Genomic DNA, 25608 nt, shown 5'->3' with positions numbered 1-25608 from the left:
TGTTGCTCTTATGTTTTTTTTGTTTGTAGCATTGCATGCTACTTACCCTCCTAAATCCTGTGGAAGACTGAACCGCTGTACTTCATTTTGATTTTGTTTTTGTTATATTAAATAATATCACAACATATTATGTCACATGTCGTTGTTCATCTGTGGTGTATTAAGGATATACTAAAGATGAGGTCTGAGTGGACTGATGTATCAACCAAACACTACACATTAAGAAGTTGGTTTTAATTTAAATCATTTTTAATTTTGTTCTTGTTTGGGTTTGTGTGTCCCCTTGGTATCATTCTTGTTAAAATGATATGAGTCTGACTCTTGTTAGTTAGTCCTGACAAAAGGAGAAGTGACTGAAGCACATGCTACTGCAAATGTATGCTTTGCACCAGGTTCTTTTTACCACAAAGCTTCAATAATACACGAATGAGTCACTGTCTCTATGCGACTTCCTGTAAAGATAGGCCATCCTGTCTCGCAGTTTCTGCCCCATTTTTTAACCTCAGTTGACATTCTACTCTTTCTGCCTTTCCTGAGTGCCTCAATCAGGCTCGATGGATACAGTCTGATTTGTCGTAATGAGTTTGGGGACCTCAAAAATGGCTGGAAATGCATTGGGAATAGTTTTCTGTCTTCTACTTCTTGCTTCTACTATTCAAGGTAATTCTGGATATCCACATGTTTTTGGGGGGTTATGATATACTGGCAAAGATTAATGTTTATCATTAGTTTTGAAATATGTTTTGGCTTCTGGTGTGACAAGCTGTGTTACTATAATCCTAAGTATAAGTGATTTTGTGTCCTGACTTTTGTCACTTCTAACACTATCTGATGTGTCTGACAGGGATCCAGGGTGTTGAGTTGTTCTATTATGAAAAGATGGAAGCTGTAGTGGGCCAGAATGTTTCCTTACCCTGCACTTTAAAAAGTGCTACTGATAACAAGATTGTCAGCATTGAATGGAGTAAGGAAACAAATAAAACTACAAAGCTGGGTTTGCACAGCCAATTTTATGGATTCCATCTATTCTGGCAAAATATTACCATCCAGATTGAGAAGAACGGTAGAGATGTCCTGGGTTCCCATCTAATACTTTCTGATGTGAAGAAATCGGATGAAGGCATCTATGTTTGTGACATGGCCACCTTTCCTGATGGATCCAAAAAGGTTAAAACACAGCTAATAATCAAAGGTAAGAGAACCTAGTACACACAAAGCCATATCTAAGTACCTAAACCAGACTTTGTAGACCACCCTGGATTTAATATTTAAATAGAAATACACAACATCTTTCTATCTAATGCTGTATTGCATATATTTCACATTACTTGAGGTTGCATCAGAGCACTCAGTCTCTGCCAATCTCAGCAGCTATTTACCGCTCAGCAAATCCAAGTAAGAACGAAAAGAACAAATCTAGGAGCTCTGCTAAAAGACAGTTTTCTTTTTCATATTACTTGTCTCATAACACACGACACAACACACTCTTTTGTTCAGTTGAAGGGATGTTGTGATCACAACACTGGCAGAAGACATATTACAAAATGTGCTTTTCACATCACTCAGTCGGTTGATTTTTTTTTTTTACGTTTTTTGTGTGATCAACAAATCTAATTAATCTCATGTTTTCCTCAATAGATGACATTAAAATAACGTGTGATGTGAATGGCACTGTTGAAGTCCAAAATGGAGAAAATGTGACAATTCGCTGCACATCATTTCCAAACGCACAGTACAGATGGACCAAGGTAAAGGAAACTTGGAATTTAAAACTGAATTTAACTCTGACTTCTTTTCAAAATAAAAGGTTTTTATGTGCTACATAATCATGCTTTGCCCCAGAATGATGAACTGTTGTCAGAGACTGAATCTCTGGAGCTCTGGTGGGTGACTGATGCTAATGCAGGGGTTTATACACTGACTGTCAACACAGGAAGCAAAGAGTTTGTGGTCACAGTGCTAACGACAACCACAAGTTTGAAGACAGGTGAGCGTCTTCAGTTCATTGCTGCTGTTTGCCTCTTTGTGTCATATTCAATTTCATCATTTCCCGAGGGCTGGATTAGCAATCTAGTAGAGGGCCCAAGAGACTGAATGACTTAATAAACTGCACTGGACCAGAAAGCTGATACTTGAACTTTTGTTATTATACTGTAGCTCACTCAATTTTAATTTTTAATTAGCTGAAGGGAAGGCGAGAGATTCAAAGGATTGTGATGCTGCCAGCCATGTTATGAGAATGTGGAAGGAACTAGGAATAAATTGGGAACTACTAAAACTAAAAAGAAAAAGAAACTCAATTATTTGCTTTAAATCGGTTGTCCATTGGGATTTGAAGGAATACTGAAATACACCCAGCTAAAACATAATTCAAAAGTTTAAATTTCAATACAACCAAGCAGCATGTGGTCTGCCTGCCACCACTGGTTAAATAGTTTGATGGAGTGCTGTGAGCCAGCTGTGCTCAGTTAGGAAAATAATCCCCAGTTGTCTACTTTTTCATCCTTTGTAGACGCTTCTCATGAGAATTTGAATACGTGACAAAAAAATACAAACAGTAGCCACACAGACGTCACAACTTACTTCCCGTTCTTTCATTCTATGTTTCAAACCACAAGCACAAACACACAAACACAACGCACTGCACACTATAACAGTAGCTCAACACCAGCTATGAATCGTGATATGGGGTAAGAGCACAGTCTGTTGGTCAGATTGGAGTAGTACAGCAAATGTAGAACTGAAAACGTCGAAATAGGTCACAATTTCCCGTAGCTCTCATCTAAATTTAATAGAAATGTACATTATCAAACTATGGCATCTCAGTTGTGTCTCATTGGACATCAAACCTCTCTGGGTGTATATATCAGGGTAGGCACGGTAGCATTAAAATTGACACTCAGAAGAGAAACTGTCCTAATTAAAAAGAAACACCTGTACATTGTACTATTGATATTGCAAATTCATGCCAACACCGTTACCTCATAAATCTGTGCCCAAGGCTCCAAACTCTAGATACTTGAAATATTTTAGTTGTATTGATTATGCATATTCTCCCGAATGCCAACATGAGCCGTGTTTTAATGATGTATTACTCTTCATTGGGTAATTTAAAGTTTTCGTCAACTATAATTATAATCCCTACTCTTTATGCAGGTTCAATGAATAGCTTTACATTTGGGAAATACATTGAACACACAGCTCTATATCTCATATTAAATACGAGGCTCTGACCGTAAAGTTTGAGTGTTGGCGAGCAAGCAATTAAGTTTATTTCCCAATAGATTGAAGTATGTTGTAAACAGTAATGCAAGCTAGCATGATTCTAATGTGATGGATAGACTACAGATTTCTACAATATGAAGACACAACCAATCTGCACAGTACATTCTGATAACAGGATTATTTCTTCTTTCACTGTCTTGACAGTGTCACCACAGGGTTTGACTGAATCAGCAGGCATCAGCCTTACAACATCACCAACCCCCGAGCTTTCAACCCACACAGATCGGACCACCTTCATTGCTACAAATGCTCCAAACACCACAAATGTTACAATCACAGCTGATGAGCACATAACCTCTTTTACAAATTCTACACACATCTCTGTCACAGCATCCCCTACCACACACTCTCACACCCAAGATTTGTTCAATACGACTGTCCAGAGGACAACAGAATCAGGCTATCCTAGCACAATGTTGACCTCAACGCAAGAATCGGCCAGTGATGAGATGAGGAATGAGACTGAGGTACATACAGAGCAACCAGAGGGCATTTCCTCAGCAACGCCAGAAGAATACAGCACCACAGGAAACATTTTTAAAAGTCCTGAAAGACCTTCATCTGGAGATAAATATGGAGAAAATGAAAATAAGGGTAAAGTTTTAAAACCGCAGTATTTTACTTTATTTACATCTAAACATGTATCGGTACGATGTGAGAATTTTTTTATACATTGCCAGTCTGCCTCTAGCTCGTTAGTGATGCTATTAGACCATTTGGTGCATTTTCTTTGGGGACTACCAACAAAGTGAGCACTTCGGTTTGTGAATATCAAGGCAAGGTCACAGTGTTGGGGAAAAAAATTGCTTGTAAACAGGCAAACAGCAGATATAAATGCTCAAAAGGCAAAACCTGAAAAGCCAGAGATTCTTTGCTTTCACCATCTGCATCTTCATCATATATTGCTCAGCCTCCGGCTAGAGGCCTTTCCCAGGTAGAAAACTCATTAAGAGGAGCATCTACTTCTAGGGATGCTGCATGACAAACTGAGGGGGAGGATTGTAAGACACACTTCTCTGCCTCGAGGCAGAAAGTTTCTGCGTTGTAGCTTTACATTTATTATCAGTATTTGTTGACGTTTTGCTCGGTTTCACCAGAGCAAGACAATCAATATGTTAGAAACTGCAGCTGTTGCTGTACAAATAATCACATTTTCCCTTCTCACAATCTGCTTCTTAGATACGGCACCGATTCATCTGTTGTTGGTGGTAATCATTGTTCCGGTGCTGGTATTGATCGCCGTGGCTGGCTTTCTTTTTAGAAGACAAGTTATAAAAACCAGGTAAAACCCTTACTATCTATGCATTCAACCGTCCTCCACACCTGCACAGGGTCGTGCACTGGGTGACCCTCAATGACCTCAAAAATATTGATATCTGTCAAATTTTCCAGTAGACACACATGACCTACAATACATACCTCCACATTCAATTCAATTCAATTTTATTTATATAGCGCCAAATCACAACAAAAGTTGCCTCAATGCTTTCTGGTTTCAACTAACTGTCTAACAATGCCACAAGTCAATATTTGCACTCTGACTCTGTCTTTGTAGGCTGGATTCGCCGCCTTCGTTCAAACCCCCTCCACCTCCAGTGAAGTATACAGCAATAAGACACAGCGAGACTCTGACAGACTCTTTCCCCATTTCAAGGTGCAACTCTTTAACAGAGACTCAAATATGAATGACTCAAATTTTTGTCCTCTCTTGGTCATGTTGAGAGTTACAGAATGAAGTTATTTTTACTCATTACAAACCAGTCACAGGAAATTTTCCAAATGTGGCTCTGTGTATATACTTTGTGAGGTTTTTTTGGGGGGGGGTTGTTTGTTTGTTTTTGTATAAAATGCACCCAAATATATCAATAGCTGAAAATGAACGCATATTAAAGTTCATTAAACTGACTTTTAAACCGTGTTTGTGTTATTTACTTTTCTCTTGTGACATTGTTTCAAATATTGTACTGCTTACTCCATATACTACCAATTCATACACAGTGACAGAACTTTTTAAGGTGTACTTTCTATAGTTTCTTTATCTTTCAAAGGAATGCTGCTTCTGCTGTAATACTTCATTCATTAGTCTGACGAGGCATTTCCTGCCCAGAAACCCAAGGATTTTCTCTAATTTAGCTCAGTATGTTTAGTTGATGCAACAATGTTACAAATGTCTTAATATCAAAGACCCCTGTTGTCCACAGGTACCGCAGAGCGACAATCATGATCACAAAGCAGGGCTAAAACCACAAACCACATGGGCTTAATGGCTAAAAGAAACATAGCAACCACTTGATGAAAGAAAATATGAATCAGTATGGGTTTCATAAACATTAACAAGTGAAGTTCTCTGATGTTTTTTTAAATATATTTTTTAATCCTTTGAGTTAATGAATTGCTAAGTTTTAATGAGCAATTTAAATGGATACTGCTTATATTTATTTAGCCATCGACATTTGTGTTTATCTGCCCTGCAGACACTCACGTATGTAGATGTTCTGGGAAACTTTTCACAACTGCATTTTTTTTCTTATTTTCCAACCACAACAGCTAAACCACAAAGCGCTACGTCTATGCAAGATTTAAATTCTTGATATATACATAGCATACGTAACAATGGCCCTTGCATACAGCTGACAGAACACTATAAATGTGAGCTTATCGTTCAAGACCACATTGTGGTTTTCACCATTTTTCGACTCTTTATTTCTTTTTTAACTCTAACGTTGAGAGCAGACCAGTCTGTGTGAAATTCTCTGCTTTCTTATTGTAGATAGTTTTTTACTGTATTTGTTTATAACTGTGACAAACAATATTAAAGTTGCTATCGTTTCTAAACAGTTGTCATGATTATATTATAATACAGCGATCTATATGAAATTATTCTGTATCCCACTGTAGTGTTGAGACTGCGTGCCTCAGAATGAGGTTACCTCGCTTCCTGTTTGTAACTGAAGAACATTCAGTTTTCAAAGTACCGTGATACCAGCGAGGTAACAGAGGGAGGGTAAAAATAGACTACAGTGTTGCACATCTCACTGATTAAACAACGTGATGCCCTGTAACCTGAGAGCAGTCGTATCAGACAGAGAACACGTTTTCTTCAAGACGGCTGGAATATGGGTAGGATATGAAGACCTTTTAGAAATTTTAAAGTTATACATATCTGTTATATCTATATCTATATCTATATATATCTATATATATATATATATATATGATATGTATATTTCACAACATTATTCATATCTCACATACGTCGTATATCGCTAAGTATAATTCTGTATAATTTGCTATTTTCCAAAATACTAGAAAAATATTTTTCTAGTTATGTTATGATTATGGCAGGACAAAAGATAAAAGTCAAAACTCCAGGCTGACTGAGTTAGTAATCATGTCTGTGTATATATGTATGTAATCGTATGGTTCTTTGTCTACAGTAGTTAAGCATGTTGTGCTTGTGGGAACATGGCAAAAGCATTTTATGTAAATTTGTCAATAATTTCTAGTTGTGAACAAAACTGAGAGGGAAAGATTACTTTTGAAAAGCAAACCTACGACGCTTCGCTTGTAGAAACACTCGAAGCTGTATACGTTAATAACTTTAAAGTAGCCATATCAGGCTTTAAAGTATGCAAGGTCGTAGTTTTCTTAAAAATTCTCCTCTTCACCATCAGTGATTGGATTTGTCCAACAATGTTAAAGCATCTAATTGTTTTTAGAAAACATGCTAGAATCATTTCTTTTTCTCTTTGATACTGTGATGCATAGAAAGGGGGTTGTAATATTAATGACAGCGCAAGCAAATAAATAGGTTTGAAATATGAACACTGAGTTCTAAAATGTGTCATTTTTCAATATTAGTGGTCATTTTGTTTTTGTCTCTTAGTAGATATTCTAACTGTAGCCGTGGCGCTGCTATCTGTGGCCCTGTCGATCTCTTTATGCCTCAATGTGATCTTTTGCATCAAGCGAAGAACTATTTTGTGCAGAGGTAAGGTGATATGTAATCTAAATGTATTCACAGTTATTTCTAACGCACTCTTTACTTTCTGTAAATTTGCAACATATTTTATTCACACAGAAAAAAATGGATCCTGCTGCCCCCACACTTCTGAAGAAGAAACGTATGTTTTTTAATATATATTTGTTTATTTATTTATTTTGTTGGCAATGTATTATTTAGTCCAATAGACAACACTTGATTGTAAGTAACAGTAATAGATACTGGAGTATTTTCATTTTATTTTTTGATAAAATTACAATATGCAAATAGCATCACATTGTTTAAACAAACTGTCCAAATGTTCTTTCATATTTTGAAGCCTGTCACACAATGAAGGGCATTATTTTCATGACCTTAATCATCAAGAGCAGAGGGAAAATCCCCACAATCATCATGAGCAACAGGAAAATCCAATCTATGGCAACATCAGCACAGAGAGAAGAAGTGAGTGTGTCTGCTTTCTGACTCGTTTCGAAAAAAACAAGACAAAATCAGTGCGTTAGCATTAAGAAACACTTGTATACCTTAATGTATAACTGTGTATGGTTTGCTGATATATACAAAAACATTTTTGGCAAAAACAAACATGGAAAACATGTTTTAATATGGACTAAAACTTAATGGATTAACATGTGCAAATTTGCCTTAATTGTACATCCCCCCAATTGTTGACTTATAATTTAGTTGTCTTGTTATTAGCATTCCGTCCGAATGTTTAACCCTGTAAGACCCAACCCATCAAAAAATAGCCAGAAAATTCAGATTTTTTGGAACTGAGATGTTTATTAGCCCTTAAAACAAAATCCACAATTTTTCTTCGCTATATCATGTTGTGTATGATCATGTTGACGAGGTCTCAGAAACTCATGTATCAAATCTGATACAAAGGGCATTGTTGTTAATAAAAGAAAACATTATTTGTGTTTTACTTCAGGTTCTGCAGAGGGTTGCTATGAGATGATGACCATGCAACGCACAAGAGAAAGTAAGAAGGTAAGTGCTGTTCATAAGTTTATTCAAATCTATCTGCAAGTGTATTTTAGTGGATTAACATATTCCTATTACATGATCCAGTAAAGACTTTGAAATACCCTAATAAGACTCTCATAAATTAATAAAAAGCTCATTTAACTCCATCTTTATTTACAGAATTTCTATTAACTGCATAACTCACAGGTTCTTTGAAGTTCCTTTGAGTTGTTACATACAGTATTCTGCACACTAATGTATGTGAATGGCACTTGTAACTTGTGTATATAGTTCTTCTGTCATTCTTACACTTCTTTCATTGATTACTTTACTTGCTGATGATGTGACTTGTGAAATATATGTTAGTCATGTAAAATTAGCGCGTCGATTGATAGCGTTTAAAAATGTGAAAGGATGACACATTATGCTTCTGTGTCGGCGCTACTCAATTAAAGAAGAAATATCAAAATAATTACTGTTTGACACAGTTAGTCGCTTACTTTTAAAACGCTCATTTGTTGAGCGCTTGTGATTGTTGAATTTGAACAAAGACTATTCATCATCTTGGCTAAATCTGTTACTGCCTGATGCTTTTAAGAGTGTACTGCTCTGGAGTAAAGAGACGCGCCAAAATTATTACAAAAGACAAGAACAAAATTGCGAAATGGAATGCAGCGCAATAAACATTTTACCTTATTTCCATAACTGAAGATACAATTGTAACCAAAAATAACTGATTAGTTGCCGTGCCCTCCTTCTACTTTCTATTTTTTGTGATGGTAGGAATTCATTTTACTTGTTTTTCACTTTGTCCTACTGCACACGGTTTGCAGTTATGATTTTGACCAAACTCGACACTAAGTTCAGTTACATCGTTTCTTTTACAACCATTTTATAACCATTAAGGAGACTAAGATAGATATTATGACATAAAATGGACTTCAACTGTCAGTATTTCACACAGTATAATAATGTTCTGCACTGACTATCTGACTATACTCAAGAAGTCAGCTCAATCTAAAACTAAATACTTACATTTTGTGCAAAAATACAACAGTCAAATCAGTTGAACTGATGCTTACAGAAGTGCTTTCAAAACGGAAGGCAACTGACACCAGAGACTCTTTGTGGTCAATAAAGCTGTGAACCAATGAACACAATTAAGCCTGAAGCCTTCTAAAAATAAACTCGACAAACTCAAATACATGAGAACATACACAGGAGCCACTAAATAGGATGCAGAAACCGGTGCAGAGTAAAGCAAAACCTGAAATCAATTTTACAATCAATCTATTTTTGTCTGTGTTGTCTGAAACCAGCCTTTCCAGAATGACCTGAATTATGCCTCACTGGACCTGAAGACTGCAAAGAAACGAAAGAAGAAGCATCGCCATCAGCATAGCCAGTCACAGGGACGAAATCATTTCCCCGAACAGCTGTCAGTCCACCACACACCTCCTCCGAATACATTCTTGGAGGTGGATGCAGACATGGATGCTCATCTTCCGTCCAGAGACACCAGCACCATGGTTTCACACAGCAGCATCTACCTCAACAGTCAACAAATAGCTCAACAGACAGAGGAAATGGAAAGAGAAAAGAATCTGACGCTGGAGAGGAATGTTGGTTGGAATAGTATGCGAAGGCGCGAGGATGGAGGAAATCAAGAGAGTGAAGAAATGAAAGATGAACAAGAGTGTAACAATGGGAGTTTATGTGAACAGCTTTCAGAAGTAGAAACCTTTCAGAGCTGCACAGATCCTTTCATTGGTAGCTTTAGCCAGGATGGTCACCAGCACGGTTAAACAAACATATCAAGTTTTACTGTTTCAAACTGTTTTGAACTGAAATCTATATCACCTGAAAAAGACTTTTTGGTTTTTATTTTATTTTATGTGCAAAAAACAAACTACTGTCTATTACTACAGCTGTAAAATGAAACTACGTCACCTAAAATATTCAAACTGCTTGCAGGGTTGAGCAATTTCCTCTCCGAGATAGACAAGATGAGGTCTCCTCATTGAGCAACAGAGGAAGAAAAGTGTACCTTTCATGCAGAGGGTGTAATAAATGTAAATAAAGCTAAAAGGAAACTCTTTGCGTGACATTTAGATGTCAAGGCCCGTGTGGAAATTTTTCAGTTTATTGCAAAAGATGAGGAAAACACCAAATCATCACAGGCCATGGAAGAACTCTCACTGTTTTGATGTCTCATCATCATATATTACCAGATGTCTCATAGAAAGGTGTGAAGAAATTATTTCTTACATTTGTTTTCCACGATGTGGGCGCTGGCTATGTGCTGAGAGGGAATGTTTCACTGAAAAACTCGACATGCTCAGCATATGTGAAACCGCCTCTCGGTAATGCTAAGGGTGAAGATAACATTAACGTGACGATAACGTTTAAAAAACAGAGAAGTAAAAACAAAAAAGGGGGGGGAAGCTTTAAGTGGGACATAAGTGATGACATTTTGTTTTCCCTGTGGGCACCTTACTTTGTTGTAAATGTCATGTAGGATTTCACACGTCATGGTTATGACAATGGTTGTTACTTTAGTAATCTATTGCACATATGAGCTAATTTGCCATCTGCTTAAATGATTATTTCCCTCACTGTAATCCCTTGGCAGGATAATTTACTGCCCGGCTATCTGCCGAGGGAATTGAGCTATGGAGTGAACTCAGCAGTCAGAAGCCTGCAGCCCACTCTTTGTTGACAGTTTTTCAATAGCTGACCATGGCCTACTTCCCCTCTATGGATTAAATTTTGCCCTTGGGCATTTTGGATGCAACTCTTGCAGACATATGGGAATGTCACAAAAGAAACTTTTCACGGATAACAGGCACCGTTAGTAACTGTCATGTATGAGGACATAAAGGCAGTCATTTATACAGGATGTTTTCAAAATTATAAAGTCACGCTTCTATAAAGAATCAGTTGTAATTAGGAGCAGTTTATCATTTAAATATGGGTATTAATCTTATACTGTAGCCTATTAAGTTGATTTGCAGTGGGCATTTCCTAAGTTACTCTTTAAATAAGTATGAATTGACAACTTAGCTTTTAGATCTATCTTAATCGTGTAATTGAAAAAAGAGATAACGCTTTTAATGTGTTCTGTAATCTAATATGACATGATGAGAAGCAAAAGGCAACACACTTATCTTTACATAGACAAAGGAAAATGTACTGTTTTATACTATGCTCTTAGAGTAAACATACAACCAAGTACCAAAGTTTATGACTGGGTTACAGTAAAGTATTAAAGGGACATTGACAATGCAGGAAATCATTCAACTACGTAACGTCTTCATAATAATGATTTGAGTAATTAAATGATTATGCAGTCCACAAGAATGGCTCAGCCAAGCTGACGCCCATTTTGGGGACCCTGCAGAGAATCGTGCTTCACTGCTGACTTAACTTTGATCAAGCGGTAAGAAAATGAGGTACATTTTCAAAGGTATTTATCTGCCTTTCAGCAAGGCTCAGCAAAAATCTGCAAATTGCATGATGTGGCTGTGAGGAGACAGAAAATACAAAAGAAGATTAATTTTTTAGTTAAAAAAATAAAATGAAAAAAAAAGTAAAGTAAAAAAAAAAATTAGTAGTAATTAAGATATGACATTGGCTTTCAAACTCACAGTACAAATTTGTGGTTGCATAATCACAACCCCTTAACGCCTAGTGTATCGTATTTGATACATACAGTTTTTTTGTGACTTTTTAAACTGAAATGCCAGATGTAGCAAATACAATACAAATTAAACACCATATATGGAAATTAAAACGTATAATAATTTATAAACAAATTTGTCAGATGGCTCAATAAACTCTCTGTTTTCAAGAATTTGAATTTTCTGCCGATTGTTTCACAGCTCAGGCTTTAAAGGGTTAATTTCAGCCATGAAAAAGCAATGCAACAATTCTCTTTCAGCTTGTAGTCGGGCATGTGGTTTCTTTGTAAGATTGCTATCATTGTACAGTTTGCTTATGATGCCACATGTGACCTGCAGTAATTGGAACAGGTGTTATTTTTAAGTTGCTTATTTGTTTCATGTATGTGTGCGAAGAGAGCGAGAGGAGGGGGGATGAGATGAAACAAAGATTACATGACAGATATGAAATATAAAGTGGGTTACACTGCAGCTTGTGAATTGTGCATTAAATTTCTATAGTGCGTTTCGAACAACTGTTAAAGTAAGTGTGACATTCAATAGAATAGTTCAGTAGAGACAAACAGCTCACGATCCAAAGCACACCACTGAAGGTGACTGCGGGAAAGGTTAATGCTGGACATCTTAATACAGAAAAGGCAGCATTTGGTGATGTCCATGGGTTCTGGACGTCAGGTAAATGTTGACATCCATCCAAGTATTAAAAACTAGTCATAATTTTTTAAATTATGTTAGCTTGTTCAATTACAAAATACTTTTGAGCCTCTGAAAATGGGGGATTATGTATAAAAATGCATGCAATTTTAAAACAACTAACACAATACTTTTGTTAAAGCACTTACATTAAAGCTAAAAGTTTGCACCTCAATGTAATCACATCTTGATTGTTTGATTTAAAACCCACTGTGGTGATGGACAGAGGCAATATTAGCAAAAAAAAAGTACTTTGTTCAAAAACCTATGGACTTAACTGTAAGTGGGTTTTCTAATCTGTTCCACCTCCTTGTAAAACTGCTATTAGTCATCTAAATTTATTTGGCAATGGTTACAACGGACAAAGGTTGCAATCAAGGATAATCAATATTATTATGAACGCGTTATTTTTTTTAAATCTTTAATAATAATTTTGCTACTCAGACAGTTACAGGTTGAGGCCAAGTATACTGTTTTCAAAGAACATAACCTTATTTTGTATTATAAACAACAGAACTCAGATTGTAGTATTTCAACCTCATAATACACAAATGATGCTAAAATTCTAACATTTGTAACTACTGCCATAACAATCTAGGATATTATTTTCAGTACATAAAGTACTTACCAGCAGATACAGTTGCACAAAGGAGTAGCAACCAGAGACCTTAAAAGAAAGAAACAAATTGAAGGGTCAGTATTTTTATGTAATAAGTGCCGCTGGAGATTTATTTTTGATTTGTTCTTTTTAAAGGATGTTAAGTTATACTGTATTTTTAAGTATTTTTTAAGTAGTGATTACTCACAAGTACTAATTTAAGTAATGAGTGCCAACCATAGTTCTTTAGAGAGAAAAACTAAATTGTAGCAAAGTGGTTTGTTCTGAGGCAGTGAAGGGTCATATTATCCACTTGCGGCCTACCTATAGAGACTGGCTAGCTTCTCGGCTGTTTTTCTCAAACTATGATAGGAAGCTCGCTACGGTACAACAACTCATTTCTGTTATTAAGTTTAAATAGCATGGTTTGGTTACGACCTTGGTTACCTGCACGAACCTGAATAAACCATAAATTTAGGTCTTCCACCTTTCAGACGGCAACCCAATGCTACTATGCTAGTAAAATACAGTAGCAAACAGGCAGAGAGATGATGGTAGATAATTTACACGAAATATAAGAATGTATAACAAAAATTTAAAAAAAATAAAATAAAAATATCATGTTATCTTTCACTTTTTTTCTAACCAGCCGGAAATGGAAACTTTTTTTTTCACAGACTACGTAGTGAAGCCTCTGATGGGCGGAGACGATCTTCGTAACCAACATGGCAGCGTGCATGTGAATGTCATGCAGTTGTTGCGAATTATTCAGGTGCGCTTATTTCAAATGCGAATATTCCGTTGTTAAAGCCTATATGTGACTTATATCGTCGATTTGTACCGTCACCCAACCCAGACAATCTAAAAGTGGGATCATTTGTTCAGTACCGCAGCTGATCACCGCTCATGCTAACATATTAGCTTAGAAGTAGACAAATTTCCATGATGGATCCTGACCAACAGCTGAGAAACGTAAGTCACTTTAAGTCACTGCTTTATAACCCAATCAGCAACACGGCTGGATGATGAGTGTGAGTGTATGTTTTTCAGCTGCGGGATTTTCTTCTGGTTTACAACCGAATGACTGAAATCTGCTTCCAGCGATGCAGCAGCAACTTCAACTACAGAAACCTCACAATGGACGAGGTAGGAAAAGCGAAGATCACAGTTACTGTGTCGGCTACGTGGTGGTATTGTTTGATTGCCGTGTTCTGCGTCTCAACACGATTTCTTTCAAGTGTTTTTTCTGTCGGCTGTTCCATTTAGGGGTCGCCACAGCGGATCGTCTGCCTTCATCTCACTTTACCCCTAGCATCGTCCTCTGTCACATCAACCTTTCCCCTCCTCCACTATATCCATGAATTTTCTCTGTGGTCAATGGATTTTCCTCTTTTCTTCCTGCCTACTGTCTCAACCGTCAACAAACTTTGTCCAATATATCACCTATCTCTCCTATGCACGTCCAAACCTTCTCTACCTTACCTCTCTAACTTCGTCTCCAAATTGCCAAATCTAAGCTCTTTAATATACTCATCTCTAAATCTGTCCATCCTGGTCATGCTGCTTTATTGTATTTACAAACACATTTGATGTTGTGTAACATCTTTGACAGAGAGGACTTTGCCTGTGACCCTACTCTGTGAAAGAGAAACTTTGTAGCATTCATAGGCCCTTACTGAATTTAACCTGCAATAAAGAAGCCAGTTTTATGTTGCAGCTTGAATATTTTCAGTCCAGTCAAACCACTAAAAATAGTCCCAGCCAGGATGTGGATAACACATTTGCCTACTAATGCATATATACTGTGTGATCACAATATACTGTAGTTTTCTGCTTTCTACTTCTGACTGCTGTTTGCCTTCCAGGAGCGCTGTGTGGACAACTGTGCAGGGAAGCTCATTCGATCTAACCATCGTTTAATGGGCACCTATGTGCAGCTGATGCCTCGGATGGTCCAGCGGCGGATGGAGGAGCTGGAGAGCAAAGCTGCAGAGAATGCCAAGGAAGAGGCAGCATCTGGAGCTGCTGGGACTGAAATTTCAGCAACACATCATGCTCCCAACACCTCATCTCCACTTCCAGCTGAGCTGGATGCATCTGTGTCCTCAGAACTCAAATTATCAGCTGCCACACCGCTCACTCCCACAAATGAAACGCTAAATGCTCCAGTGCTTGATAAAGCTGGCATTGGACCTTCATATACAGGAGGATTTTCTCAGCCTTCAGTAGCTGGTGGCCAGATTGATTCTGCCAGCTCTCCGGCACTGTTTACGTCATCTAACTCTTCATACTTATCAGAAGATGCATCTAAATCAGAGAGCCTATCAGGACAAAAAGAGTCTAATAAATAGGGTATAGTTGATATCTTGTGACCGAATGAAACCAAATGTCAGCATTTTTTTTCCTTTTCCTTAGTCAGCAATAGATGAATCTAAAGTCAATTAATGACCATGAAAGGCATTACATGTTACAGGTTTGACACAGTTATCGATCAAGAGCGTTATATGAATCATTTTGATCAAAAGACATGAGGAGGAGGAATGTCATTCATGATAGGAATTTCAATTGTGCAGTAATTTTATGGTGACTTCTTACACAGTAGGGAAAAAATTGTAAAAGGTTAACATTAAAAGGCTACCCATAAAAGGTGATGTTGTTTGCTAATGAGAGTTGTTTGACAGCATGTGTGTGTTTGTGTGCATCTGTACCTACAATTCAATTTTATTTATATAGTGCCAATTCATAACAAGAGTCTCCTCAAAGCTCTTTATATTGTAAGGTAAGTACCCGAAACTATTAGAAAGAACCACCAACTATCACGTGATCTCCTAAAAACAAGCGCTGGGTGACAGTTGGAAGGGAAAACACTCTTTTAAAAGGAAGAAACCTCCAGCAGGATTATGCTCAGGGAGTAGCAGCTATCTGCCACGACCAATTTGGGATGAGGGGAAAGAGAAGAGAACAAAGAGAGATGGGACAAAGGACACACTACAGGAGAAAGAGTCAGAGTTTGGTTGTTACTCATGATTAAATGCAGTTGTGTGTATATACACACAGGGAGTGAAAAGGACTGAGTAAAAAAAAAAAAAAAAGCCGGGGATTTCAACAATAAATGCATGATTCTAAATCAAAGCACAATCGTACACCTGGTATAAAGACCAATCTGGTGTTTACCCAGATGTGCTTAGCCAAGACAGATGTTTTTTGGAATTGCACAGTTTAACAGTACAGCGTGTAGTATATAGTGTAAGTTATAAAATGGTAGGATGACCCTCTCTGAAAAATGACAGCTTTTAAAATATAACAGTGACGGAACGTTACTTTTATGGTTTGAAAACATTAAAGGCCATCCCGCCTTCATCCTGTTCAGGTGTCTGAACACAGTCGGGGGAACGCCACGTGCTCTGGCTTGTGTAGCTCTGAAGGCAGTTCACGACCTTTGTCACATATCATCATCTTCCCCTCCTCCCCATCATTTCCTGTGTTTGCACAATCTGTGTTGCACACCCTCTAAATCCAGAAGGAGAGCCGCAATAAACAGCCAGCAACTGTGCGTTCTTATGGCTGTGAATGAAGACGTTTGGTTCCAGTTATTGATGTTGTTTGGAGAAAAATGTTTTTTGCCACAATATTTCACCGCCCTGCTGCTGCAGAGAGGGAGCCAATGAGATTTACATTCCTTGTCAATAACAAGCTAGTTAAAACAGATGAGGGGATTTCACGTTGCCATAGGGAGTTATTTGTCCTAAAAACACTAAGTAACTGAAGAACATAAATCTTGCTGTTTTGTTATTTTTCAAGTTATAAATTGGCAAAAAAAAAAAAAAAAAAATCTATGTAAGAACAACCAAGTTTATGAAACTATGACACTTAATAGTTTTAATTTGTATACATATATAATCCTGTTGTGATGCATTAAAATGCTATGAAAATTCATAATTAGCCAACATTAATTACTGGGTTATTCTTTAATAATAATGGATTGGATTTATATAGCGCTTTTCAAGGCACCCAAAGCGCTTTACAATACCACTATTCATTCACTCTCACATTCACACACTGGTGGAGGCAAACTACGGTTGTAGCTACAGCTGCCCTGGGGCAGACTGACAGAAGCGAGGCTGCCATATCGCGCCATCGGCCCCTCTGGCCAACACCAGTAGGGTAAAGTGTCTTGCCCAAGGACACAACAACCAGGACAGAGAGCCCAGGGATTGAACCGGCGACCTTCCGGTTACAGATGCGCTTCCCAACCCCCTGACCCCCTGAGCCACATTCTTCAACACAGTTTGAACTCTCTTAGATAAGTTTTCTTGTAATTTCTTTAAGTAGTCTTCAGTTCTTTAGGCTTTTTGAAGGACATTCAAAGCTCTTCTTTGGCTGTTGGGTGCCTTTGATTCCATTCTCTGTCAACATGATCTCAAACTGCTTCCCAATGTTGAGGTGGGACCTCTGGGGAGGCCAATCCATGACTGATAGTGTGGCCTTTTCATCCGTGTTTCTTTCAGATACTGTTAATCTGCTGTAGATAGTTTTTTAGTCCTGCCACCTGCCATCACCAGTAGGCGGTAGGTGAAGTGACTTGCCCAAGGACAGAACGACCAAAACAGACAGAGCTGGGGATCGAACCGGCAACCTGCTGGTTACAAGATGAGCTTCAGCAGACCTCAGAACATCTAAATACCCTGCTTGCTTTTGCATGGTTGCGTTGCCTCCAGCAGGGAGCGCTGGTGCTTCGGTGTCCCGGGATATGGTTGCCAGTAGCGGACACCTCCTCGAACTTCTCTCCAGCTGTAGCCCACATCAGCTCTGAGGAGCGGGGCGTGGACTCGGAGCGACCATTCCCTGCTCTTAAATTTGAGGAGACGGCAGACTTTCGCGGGGGAAAAAGAAACCAACAAGAAATCGATCGCTCACCAGCTGGTAAAAGGTTTGAAAACTTTTTTTCTATACAGTTCATACTTTTCCTAAACATACAACAAACCCGAGAAGCTTCGTTGTTGACTGAACTTGAACATTTTTTTACAGTAGTTTTCAAAGTGATCCAATAGGCCAGCCCATCCGATTCAACGGAGGCAGATGAAGCCAAGAGGAAACGTGGGGGCTTTATATTCTGCTGGCTTCTGGATATTTTTGCAGCAAAAATAGTGAATTTAACATTTTGATCATTTTTAAGGCGCCCACTGACCTTAAAACTAGTCAGCCATCAGAATAGCGCTGATAGCAATCTAGATTCAAAAGTGAGTGATGTCTGATAATGTGCTGGAAGGTGTGCAAAGCTTTTAAGTGTGAGGGGGTGAAAACCTATTAATAAAACCTCTTACAGGCTCTGTGATCCTGAGCTTAAACCAGGCGGAACCTGCAGCATACCCATGGATGACATCTTCACACAGTGCAGAGAGGGCAACTCTGTGGCTGTTCGTCTGTGGCTGGACAACACGGAGAATGACCTCAACCTGGGGTAAGCAGATAACTGTGCACACTCATTCAAACAGACAAGGCTTTGAAGAGGACTGCTGCTGGACTTTCTGCTGAATCCAGCTGTGATGTTGAAGCCTGTGCAACAAGACCTGGACTTTTAAAGAATTTGTATTAAAAGCAAATGATTCTTTGGTGTTTTTGTGTGCTCGTGTGCATTAGAAAAAGGTGATCTTTGGCGCATTGGAGCTGGTCACATAGTTTCCATATTGTTCTCGCTCTGCAACTCCACGTACTGCTGAGCATCACTAAGCTACAGTCTGTACTTTTTCCCCCCCTTCTTCTTATGAGGTCATTTCCAAAAACTGCTTATGGGTAATTCAGAGGAGGTTTCACAGTAACTTACGTGACTCAGAGAGCTTAAGATTTGCCCCTCTAGAAGTGTGTTGTGTTTAAAAAACAGCTACTTTTAAAGAAGCCACACTTTGGGATTAAAAGTGAAATCCAAACTATTACTGCCAGATGATTTTATATTAATCAAAGGGTGCAGCCCCGTCAACATCTGCCCTTTCCAAAAATCTCTTTCCTCGAAAGGAGCAAGAAGACCTCACTGCTAAAGATCTCAGTTATCTCATTCTTTGGTCAGGCCATATATGTGCAGTTTGTTGACGTTGCCTCTGAGGGCTGCAGAGCTTCTAGCCAACCACGCAACAGCCAAGACCATTTCCTCTGTTTCAGCTCCATACAGGGCCAAGCCCTCGCCGACAGAGCTACCCAGACAGCTCTCTGCAGTCCCGCATAAACATTTGAGAGGCCACTCATTATGCTGGAGGCCTCCTTTTTGGCTCTTACTCTGAGGAAGCTCAGCTATGCGGTCAGGCCTGTTTTTACCTTTAGAATATCTAATAATGTGCAATTAAAGCGTCATGTGTCGGCAGGGGAAATGTGCTACATGTTAGTGGAATTCCTTTACCTCTACATCTGGTACAAAAGGAAAGGGAACTTAGAAACAAACATTTTACCAAACAAACAAAAAAGCTGTTTCAGATCAGCCCCCTGGAAACGTGTGACATAAAGAGACATGAGGAGAAAGAGAGAGAGAATGTGTAGCTCAGGATTCCACTGTGTTTTTTCCACCCTGTCATTCCTGAGTTTTTTTCTCTCTCTTCTGTTACTTTTTATAGCCCAAAGGGCTGGTTAGACTGCACTGTCTGTCCACACAGTGCTGGATCAGAACAGACAGAATGTGCCTAACTGGCATTTCACTTAAGTGTTAACCTAGTTCTGGAGCTACTTCCTACGGGCTGTACAAGCTCTCTTAGGGTTTATTGTTAAATAGAGTGAAGAGGTTGTGGCTTTGCAACGAGCTGCGAGAATCCCCAGCAGCTGCCTTGGGGTCAGGTAAAGCAAAACGGGTGAAAGAGGGCCAAGTCACATGGAGGTGATATCCTGGGCTCCTCGCAGGCTGCTAGAGTGCAGTGCTGCAAGTGTTTGCGCCTTTACATATGTTAGTAGCTATTCCAGCTTGCACTGGCATTTTATCACATGCCAGTCATCAGAGGAGTCACCAGAGGAGTATAGGCTGCAGGAAAAGTGCAGTAGCATATGCTTAAGTCTAAATAAAGATTAGCAGTTGGTGTGTGTGTGTGTCTGTGTATGAGAACCTGGGTGTCTCCGTGTCATAGAGGAAGCCACACATGTACAATTTTGTCAGAGGCCGCCAGCATCCTCCTACATGCAGTTCAGCGAAACAAGAATGTCATCACCTCACAGTGACACACACTTCATCAACTGAAAATATACTTGTCAGACTTTATAAAGTAAGTTTACAGTAAAAGTATGTCTTCTTTGCTTCCCGTACTGTGCTTGCCCTGTGGCTTAGTGATGACCACGGCTTCAGCCCTCTCCACTGGGCGTGCAGGGAAGGGAAGAACGGCGTTGTCGACATGCTCATCATGCGAGGTGCCCGCATAAATGTGATGAACCGTGGCGACGATACGCCGCTGCATCTCGCCGCAAGTCATGGACACAGAGACATCGTGGCCAAGGTAAACACAGCGCTTTATACAATACACTTTATATATTCACGTAGGCACTTTTTTTCTAGAGCTGAGTGCTTGCTATCTGACATTCACACACATTTACATACCGATCAACTCAGAACGACTGAACTGCCAACCTTCCAGTTAGCAGATGACCTGCTCTCCTGAACCAAAGCCACCCAGATACAGATACAGTGTTGTTAATCAGTGGGTCTGTGTATGTGTTTTATTTTTTTTTAGGTGGGTCAAATCTTATTTATCATTATGCCCTTTTGTTTTTTAATGGCAGCTGATCCAGTGCAAAGCCGACCCCAACACAGTCAATGAGCACGGGAACACCCCGCTCCACTACGCCTGCTTCTGGGGCCAGGATGAAGTGGCCGAGGTGCAGTACTTTACTATATACCCATACACAGATGCTCTCTCTTTACTTTACCATTATCTCTTTGCTCCCTCTTCTGGTCAGAGATGGTCACTGCAGTCTTTTTCTGTGAAGCTCTTCAGTATCTAATCTGTGCACATTACATTGTTTGACCACTTTTTCTTTTAGGACCTGGTGGCCAGTGGTGCCCAGGTGTGTATATGCAATAGGTATGGACAAACACCTTTGGACAAAGCCAAGCCTCACCTAAGACAGCTGCTACAAGGTGCTACAGGGGACTATTTTTGGATATTTTAACAGACAAACAGGGGTTTTTTGAAAAGGAAATAATTATGCATTCTTAATTTTTGTTGTTTTCTTTTTAGAAAAGGCAGAGAAAATGGGCCAGAGTCTGATCAAAGTTCCATACAAGGAAACTTTCTGGAAGGGCACCATGCGGACACGACCCCGTGAGTAGCATTTATTCCACACTCTAGGGGCCAATCATCATATCAAAGCAGAATGTTTGCAATAATAGCGATGTTTTTGACCTTGTAGGTAATGGCACCCTCAACAAGCAGGCTGGTATCGATTATAAGCAACTCTCGCTGCTGGCAAAGATCAATGAAAACCAGTCTGGAGAGGTTAGCTGCACTCTGTTTTTATTGCTGCGTGCCAGTCTTTTTCAGCTCCCCGGCTGTTTAACACCATGCGCTCTGTTTGTAGTTATGGCAGGGTCGGTGGCAAGGGGACGAAATTGTAGTAAAAGTGCTACAAGTGAGAGACTGGACCACCAGGAAGAGCAGAGACTTCAACGAGGAACATCCTAAACTGAGGTGATTCAAATAACCGTACTGTAGGAATGAGAAAGGTTATAGTGGTGGGTCTGGGGCAGCAGTGTTTCTTGTGGTATCCGAACAATGAATCGGTATTCCATTGCATTGACTGTATATGAAAGATGGATCTAGCCATTGTTACAGCACGCACTGGTTTGTGGAGTTACATTTCGACTCTTATGACCTTTGCCATAATTCTTGAGCCAGAACTCACCATATTTGGACAATTGTATTATGAATTTGGGTGGGTAAACGGCACAAGGAGTCATCATATTTATCATAAAGCTAAATATTCCAGGAGGCACTAACACTGCATGTATCATACAGTTCAGTGACTTAGTTTGGTGGTGTTAAATTCACACTGTATCTTGGCCCTAATAATGCATAATTTTAAGCTTTAAGCTTTAAATGAGATAGTTTAAATAAAAAAAAAACATATCCTGGGAATTTATCTTTATAATTTAATTCTTGAATTAAGCTTGTTTCACCTCTGCTTTTCGTGTCATGGATCATGGGCAAACATCACAGGGTCACATGCTGTCAGCCTGCGTGTTTATGTAAACTGAGGCAAATACATTTGGTGCTGCAGTTTCTTATCTTGAGTCGGCTTAGCGTCTGTTTGAGTTACATAGAATCAGTCGACATTTGGCCTGGTGGCCATGCACTGGTAAACACAGTCCTCGTGTAGAGTACAGATGACCGCGATGAACCGCCGGTGAAGTCTGTGGTCAAAGATTAGCTAGGATGTTGTGCAGGATTCTTATGCAATGGAGGAGAGGACCCTTTATTTTTGCTAAGTCGGGTTCTACAGCAAACATGAACCTCTTTTATAAGATGAAACCAGACCCTTCACAATGTGACTCAAGCATTACTTTCTAATCCTGTTTTCTGTTATGAACTTATCGTGCAATAACCGTCGAACCCTGCAGAACGTGTTAAGACAGGCCCAGGCGGGCCCACAGAATGACTTCAGCATTCTGAAGCGTCCTCTGAATAGTATTAAATCACCTGAGCAAAACTGCATTCCCATCTCATCTACTTTTAATAAATTCTGTCATCCTCGGGATAAAATGACCAGAACAGAAGGTGAGAGAATCCTTTGAGCAGGCCAAATCAAAGAAACCTCACCAGGAAGGCTGAGTGCGCAGTAGGAACGTCCTGGCTGTGCTTGATGCAATCATCAAAGCGCTGGTTATGCGTGCGCCGAAGATTAGAGGCAACATAAGCTCTTTCATGTACTGCAAAAATAGGTGACAGTGAAATGCAAAAACACTGCTGCTGGGCTTAACTTTAAAGGTGACACAAATGGTGGGGTGGTTTCTCGTGGATTTGCAAAGCGTTCTCGTGATTCAGACCAAACTTTGAGGCCATTTCTTCTCTGTTAGTCTCTTCTTATCCCAGACAGACCATCTTGAGCTTAGAATAAATAGCTATTTATTAAATAATATTTAGAAACACTTCACAATCTCTCTTTTTTTTCTGTTGTGGCTTGATAGGATTTTTTCTCACCCAAACATCCTACCTGTTCTTGGGGCCTGTCAGTCACCGCCATCCCCTCACCCTATAATCATTACCCACTACATGCCCTACGGATCCCTCTACAACATATTACACCAGGGCACCAGTAAGTCATTTGACAATGTGTGCATGCGTTAAAATGAAAAGGCTCAAATTTGTCTTTTGTCTCAGCCTGAAAGAGCTAAGACTGCGGCAGGTTTGCCACTGTGGATGACGCTGTGTGGCTTCATACATTATGGATAAAGAAACGTATTTGTGCATGCGTCTTTCTCTCACTTATTTCTCTTATTTCTCTCACTCCCCCCCATCTCACTCATTCATGTCAGCTAGTCAGTTAAGTGACATTTAGATGTTGGTATCATGGCACTTAATTAAACCCCATATCCTACTTCTGCCTTCTGTTCCCTCAGCTCTCGTGGTCGACCAGAGCCAGGCAGTGAAGTTTGCACTGGACATTGCCAGTGGCATGGCTTTCCTCCACACCTTAGAACCAATGGTTTCGCGGCTTTACCTCAACAGTAAGCACATCATGGTGAGAGGCCTTTCTGCTGTCTTTTATTTCATTAGATATCCGCATGTTTATTATCAGATGTGATCACAAGATGTAATTCGTCTACAGATTGATGAGGACATGACCGCCAGGATAAGTATGGCGGATGCTAAGTTGTCCTTTCAGTGTCCTGGTCGTATGTACTCTCCAGCGTGGATGGCTCCTGAAGGTATTTATTCCCTTTTGTTTTTCTCCTCGCTCACTCACTGTTCCCTCCTGCTTCCTGCTCACTAAATGCCTCCTTCGACTTTATGAGTCTTTCAGCCAGGAGGAAACTGCGCTGTATAATTTAGTACCAATTAAGAAGCAGTCGTGCTGTTTTACCTGGTAAAGTTACATAATGAAGATCTAAGTTATAGTGCTTATGTTTATGGGGGTTTTTTTTCTTTCTTCAGCTTTGCAGAAGAAGCCCGAGGACATTAACAGAAGATCTGCAGACATGTGGAGTTTCGCTGTGTTATTGTGGGAGCTCGTTACCAGAGAAGTCCCCTTTGCTGATCTCTCACACATGGAGATAGGCATGAAAGTAAGTTGACACAGTATTTATCTGCCCATAGGCTTCAACATTACATTACAAACACGTGCAGCTTTTCTACTTAACACCGCCCCAATATAAACAGGTGTCTCTCGAGGGTCTTCGGCCGACCATTCCCCCGGGGATTTCCCCTCACATCTGTAAGCTGATGAGGCTCTGCATGAATGAAGACCCAGCCAAGAGACCCAAGTTTGATATGATTGTTCCCATCTTGGAGAAAATGCAAGACAAGTGAATGCTTGTGCATCAGTTCACGCACATCCTTTTTCATGTTTAATCACCAAACCACTCTATAGCATCACTTCCTTTATGTATCTGCCAAGCCACTGTAAATAATTCCAGGAACCACTTCAGCGACCCACAGTTCAGACACTAATATTGTATTGCTTTTCTTGTATAAGTTAAATTTGTAGTTAAATGTTCTTTTTGGCTAAGCAGCTCTTTTGTAATGACTGAGACTTGGTCACTGAAATGCTGGCAAGCTCTTTTTTTGATCCAGTGTGGATTTCATTCAGTGAAATATGTATAGAATCGATTCTTTTATGCACACCACTGACTGCCAATGCAATAAATGTTTTATATTTATGACAAATGCTTGTTCGTTTCATTTGAGACATCATTTTACTTTCATCACAGACTAAACATTGTCACATTTTCACTTCTTAAAAATCGTTTTCGCTACCTGGATGGGGTTTTGTTTATGTCATTGGGATTTTCTGTCAATGATTGCTTCCACTCTTTTGTCTCCGGTGGAAAATTCTTCAAATATTACACAATTCTTCACTTAAACTCGTGGAGAAAAAAACAGATTTTGGTGGTTAAAGGTCAAGGTAAGTGACTTTACAGCCATTTTTTGGTCTTAAGAATTCACACTCTGATTCTGACACTGACTGATGTCTAAACACTATGATATTAAAGATCAGCTTCTCAAAAACCAAGATTGCAATATTTTAACTAAGACTAGATGTGACGAAAGCATTTTTCCAATTTGGAAAACTAACTAGAATAAAGTAGAAAATAAAAAGGAAATCTTTTTAGTTTTAGTATTTGGCAGTTTATTTGAATGTGTTTGGTGAAACTTCGGATATGAGTCAACTGCTTTCAAAAGTTCCATGTTTTT

The 25608-nt window shown here is 39.3% G+C and overlaps 4 protein-coding genes across 5 annotated transcripts; all 4 read left to right on the top strand.

Annotated features, from left to right (window-relative positions):
- Window positions 1–495: 495 nt before the first annotated feature.
- Window positions 496–5190, top strand: LOC146565758 (uncharacterized). The gene is made up of 7 exons (XM_085289103.1): window positions 496–660; window positions 845–1192; window positions 1639–1748; window positions 1843–1987; window positions 3430–3879; window positions 4465–4567; window positions 4841–5190. Exons 1-7 carry the CDS (start codon window positions 579–581, stop codon window positions 4968–4970), a joined length of 1368 nt encoding a protein of 455 aa, XP_085145229.1. The 5' UTR covers window positions 496–578; the 3' UTR covers window positions 4971–5190.
- Window positions 5191–6243: 1053 nt separating this feature from the next.
- On the top strand, window positions 6244–11612 carry LOC146565757 (uncharacterized). 2 transcript variants are annotated; one of them, XM_085289117.1, is made up of 6 exons: window positions 6244–6405; window positions 7175–7276; window positions 7367–7409; window positions 7608–7732; window positions 8223–8281; window positions 9577–11612. In XM_085289117.1, the coding sequence occupies exons 1-6, from the start codon at window positions 6402–6404 to the stop codon at window positions 10060–10062; spliced, it is 819 nt and encodes a 272-aa protein (XP_085145243.1). In that variant the 5' UTR covers window positions 6244–6401; the 3' UTR covers window positions 10063–11612. The 2 variants fall into 2 exon arrangements, with proteins under 2 accessions (XP_085145243.1, XP_085145242.1); XM_085289116.1 differs by having other exon boundaries at window positions 7172–7276.
- A 2303-nt stretch (window positions 11613–13915) lies between these two features.
- timm10b (translocase of inner mitochondrial membrane 10 homolog B (yeast)) lies at window positions 13916–15874 on the top strand. Its single transcript, XM_085289118.1, has 3 exons — window positions 13916–14200; window positions 14279–14374; window positions 15094–15874. The coding sequence occupies exons 1-3, from the start codon at window positions 14171–14173 to the stop codon at window positions 15577–15579; spliced, it is 612 nt and encodes a 203-aa protein (XP_085145244.1). The 5' UTR covers window positions 13916–14170; the 3' UTR covers window positions 15580–15874.
- Window positions 15875–18062: 2188 nt separating this feature from the next.
- Window positions 18063–25080, top strand: ilk (integrin-linked kinase). The gene is made up of 13 exons (XM_085289104.1): window positions 18063–18158; window positions 18555–18689; window positions 20529–20694; window positions 20978–21073; window positions 21239–21335; window positions 21436–21519; window positions 21608–21693; window positions 21776–21885; window positions 23382–23509; window positions 23814–23935; window positions 24023–24122; window positions 24349–24479; window positions 24574–25080. The coding sequence occupies exons 2-13, from the start codon at window positions 18601–18603 to the stop codon at window positions 24721–24723; spliced, it is 1359 nt and encodes a 452-aa protein (XP_085145230.1). The 5' UTR covers window positions 18063–18158; window positions 18555–18600; the 3' UTR covers window positions 24724–25080.
- Window positions 25081–25608: the final 528 nt, after the last annotated feature.

The sequence above is a fragment of the Mchenga conophoros genome, linkage group LG10 (assembly GCF_057382185.1).
Source record: "Mchenga conophoros isolate Kocher_MC1m ecotype Shallow Benthic linkage group LG10, M_conophoros_male_GT1.1, whole genome shotgun sequence".
Classification (NCBI taxonomy): Eukaryota; Metazoa; Chordata; class Actinopteri; order Cichliformes; family Cichlidae; genus Mchenga; species Mchenga conophoros.
This window is presented reverse-complemented; position numbering and strand designations above follow the sequence as displayed.

What these genes read in the sequence shown, in the direction of transcription:
- LOC146565757 (XM_085289116.1), top strand. An exon ending in CACACTTCTGAAGAAGAAAC is followed by an intron (nt 7,410 to 7,607) that starts GTATGTTTTTTA and finishes CATATTTTGAAG; the next exon opens with CCTGTCACACAATGAAGGGC. An exon ending in GCACAAGAGAAAGTAAGAAG is followed by an intron (nt 8,282 to 9,576) that starts GTAAGTGCTGTT and finishes GTCTGAAACCAG; the next exon opens with CCTTTCCAGAATGACCTGAA.
- timm10b (XM_085289118.1), top strand. Translation starts at nt 14,171, where the DNA reads ATGATGGATCCTGACCAACAGCTGAGAAAC. An exon ending in CTGACCAACAGCTGAGAAAC is followed by an intron (nt 14,201 to 14,278) that starts GTAAGTCACTTT and finishes TATGTTTTTCAG; the next exon opens with CTGCGGGATTTTCTTCTGGT. An exon ending in GAAACCTCACAATGGACGAG is followed by an intron (nt 14,375 to 15,093) that starts GTAGGAAAAGCG and finishes TTTGCCTTCCAG; the next exon opens with GAGCGCTGTGTGGACAACTG.
- ilk (XM_085289104.1), top strand. Translation starts at nt 18,601, where the DNA reads ATGGATGACATCTTCACACAGTGCAGAGAGGGCAACTCTGTGGCTGTT. An exon ending in ATGAAAACCAGTCTGGAGAG is followed by an intron (nt 21,694 to 21,775) that starts GTTAGCTGCACT and finishes CTCTGTTTGTAG; the next exon opens with TTATGGCAGGGTCGGTGGCA. An exon ending in CATATTACACCAGGGCACCA is followed by an intron (nt 23,510 to 23,813) that starts GTAAGTCATTTG and finishes CTGTTCCCTCAG; the next exon opens with CTCTCGTGGTCGACCAGAGC.
- LOC146565758 (XM_085289103.1), top strand. Translation starts at nt 579, where the DNA reads ATGAGTTTGGGGACCTCAAAAATGGCTGGAAATGCATTGGGAATAGTT. An exon ending in TCTTGCTTCTACTATTCAAG is followed by an intron (nt 661 to 844) that starts GTAATTCTGGAT and finishes TGTGTCTGACAG; the next exon opens with GGATCCAGGGTGTTGAGTTG. An exon ending in TGGAGAAAATGAAAATAAGG is followed by an intron (nt 3,880 to 4,464) that starts GTAAAGTTTTAA and finishes TCTGCTTCTTAG; the next exon opens with ATACGGCACCGATTCATCTG.